Source organism: Artibeus jamaicensis, unplaced genomic scaffold, assembly GCF_021234435.1.
Source record: "Artibeus jamaicensis isolate MK-2021 breed Jamaican fruit bat unplaced genomic scaffold, CSHL_Jam_final scaffold_537, whole genome shotgun sequence".
NCBI classification, from domain to species: Eukaryota; Metazoa; Chordata; class Mammalia; order Chiroptera; family Phyllostomidae; genus Artibeus; species Artibeus jamaicensis.
In genome coordinates this window covers 1649247-1651175 of record NW_026522047.1, presented here as the reverse complement: position 1 = coordinate 1651175, position 1929 = coordinate 1649247, and the positions used below count along the sequence as shown (strand labels likewise).

The following is a 1929-nucleotide window of genomic DNA, read 5'->3' as shown; positions in this document are numbered from 1 at the left end:
AGCTGCGTGGTTTTCCCTTTCACCTGGGCAGCTATGCCCTCATGTCCCGGAGCCCATCTTTTCCAAGCTCCCACACAGGAACTCTCCCTCAGGGGCGCAGCCCCTCGTTACCTCCTGAGTCCCAGGCACTCCCTTGTCCCTGGCTCCAAACTTGGCCACTGCTATTTAACATATCTGTGAAACCAGTTAAGGGTTATAGATATGTTAAATAATCATTCCACAGGTTAGCTGCAAAACTGTTGCTATGCAAAACAGCTCTCAATGGCCCTGCTCCATTCTCCCTTCCCCCTGGGGGGGGGGCGGTGAAGACATCTTATATGTCTCTCCAATATTCCTATACACTTTGAATTCTGGACACCATTCCAAATCTTTTTGTTTTGCCCCCCCCCCCCCGCTATACCCTGTATCAATATCTTCAACACTCCCAGGTACCACCCTATTCACCAACCCACTAACTGCAGGAAATAGACACTTGGGAGAAATCGGAACTACCCCGGAAAGGGAGGGGCCCACGGCATTGTCCCTGACCTGAAAGCACCCTGCTGAGGGCTCTGCTTCAGGAAGCTTCCACCTTCTTGCCTTGAGACCACACTAGCTCCCCAAAGCCAGAGATGATGAAGAGGGAACATGAGATGGCGAACTGGGGGACTCCCCAGGGCCCAGGACCCGTGGTGTCCACCGTGGTCAACATCCAGCCTGAGACCGCCGTGCCCGACCACATCGTCTGGTCCCTGTTCAACACGCTCTTCTTCAATTTCTGCTGCCTGGGCTTCGTGGCGTTCGCCTACTCTGTGAAGGTGGGTGGGGCGTGTGGGCCCCCGGACGGGGGTCCTCCTGCCCACAGGGCCCTCGGGACCAGGAGTTATTGCATGTGGGTGAGCACATGTGCCTGTACAAGTCACAGTGAGGGTGGAGTGGCAGGGTCAGGCTTGGTCCCCAGGACTCCAAGCAATTACCTACTGCTCATCCCAGAAATTAGTTCTCTCAGAAAGAACAAAGGGACTCCCACACCCTTACTGCCTGTGGGGTGAGGCCAGCAGAGGGGTCAGAGCAGGGGGAGCAGGGGCCCTGGGACCCCTGGAGAGGCTGAGAGGCTCTGAGCGAGCCCCCCCCCGCCTCCGTTCGTTCTGCTCAGGCTCCAGAGAACAGGCAGAGGAGGGTCCTGATCAGGGCTCTGGGCAGGGACCAGCAGGGGAGGACCTGAGTCACAGCAGCTGGCTCTGCCCAGGCCCCACTCCAGGCCCCCCTCACCTCACCATCTCTTCTTCTCCCCCAGTCTAGGGACCGGAAGATGGTGGGTGATGTGATTGGGGCCCAGAGCCACGCGTCCACCGCCAAGTGCCTGAACATCTGCGCCCTGCTCCTGGGCCTCCTTGGGACCATAGGGTCCATTGTTCTTCTGGTGCTGGTGGTGTTGCCGACAGTCAGCTATGCAATAACACAGGCCATGAAGAACCGCGGAGGCTACTAGGTGCTGCCCTCAGCAGGGGGACCACGTCTCCCCACCCCCTCCCGGCTCTGCCCCACCCCCCCACCCCTTCATACAGTTGCTGAACCCAATAAAGTGCACCTGGAAGTGACAATGCGGATGTTTCCTGGACCCGGGTCCCTGCTGAGTGCCCAGCCTGCCCCTGAGGCTGAGCCCACAGCCCCCCTGGCCCATCGGCTTGCTGCTCTGAGGGGGTCCAGCTCCTTCTCAGATGTTCCTGGTTTCTGGGCCCCCACTGGGAGCAGCAGCTGGGCCAGGGTCCCAGGAGGGGCTTGGTCCTTCCCAGTATCTGAGCCCTGATCCAAGGGGGGCCGGGTCCAGGGCCCCCTGGGCCCCCAGGACAAGCCTCCCTGAGCCAGGGCTGGCTGGGAGCAGGGGTGAGTGCTGCAGACTGGTGCCCTGGGAGGCCATGGTGTTCTCGGGTCTGGTGCAGGGTGGAG

The 1929-nt window shown here is 60.1% G+C and overlaps 1 protein-coding gene across 1 annotated transcript; it reads left to right on the top strand.

Moving 5' to 3' along the window:
• The first annotated feature begins 491 nt into the window (after nt 1-491).
• Nucleotides 492-1583, top strand: LOC128626335 (interferon-induced transmembrane protein 1-like). Its single transcript, XM_053658318.1, has 2 exons — nt 492-797; nt 1277-1583. Exons 1-2 carry the CDS (start codon nt 612-614, stop codon nt 1469-1471), a joined length of 381 nt encoding a protein of 126 aa, XP_053514293.1. The 5' UTR covers nt 492-611; the 3' UTR covers nt 1472-1583.
• Nucleotides 1584-1929: the final 346 nt, after the last annotated feature.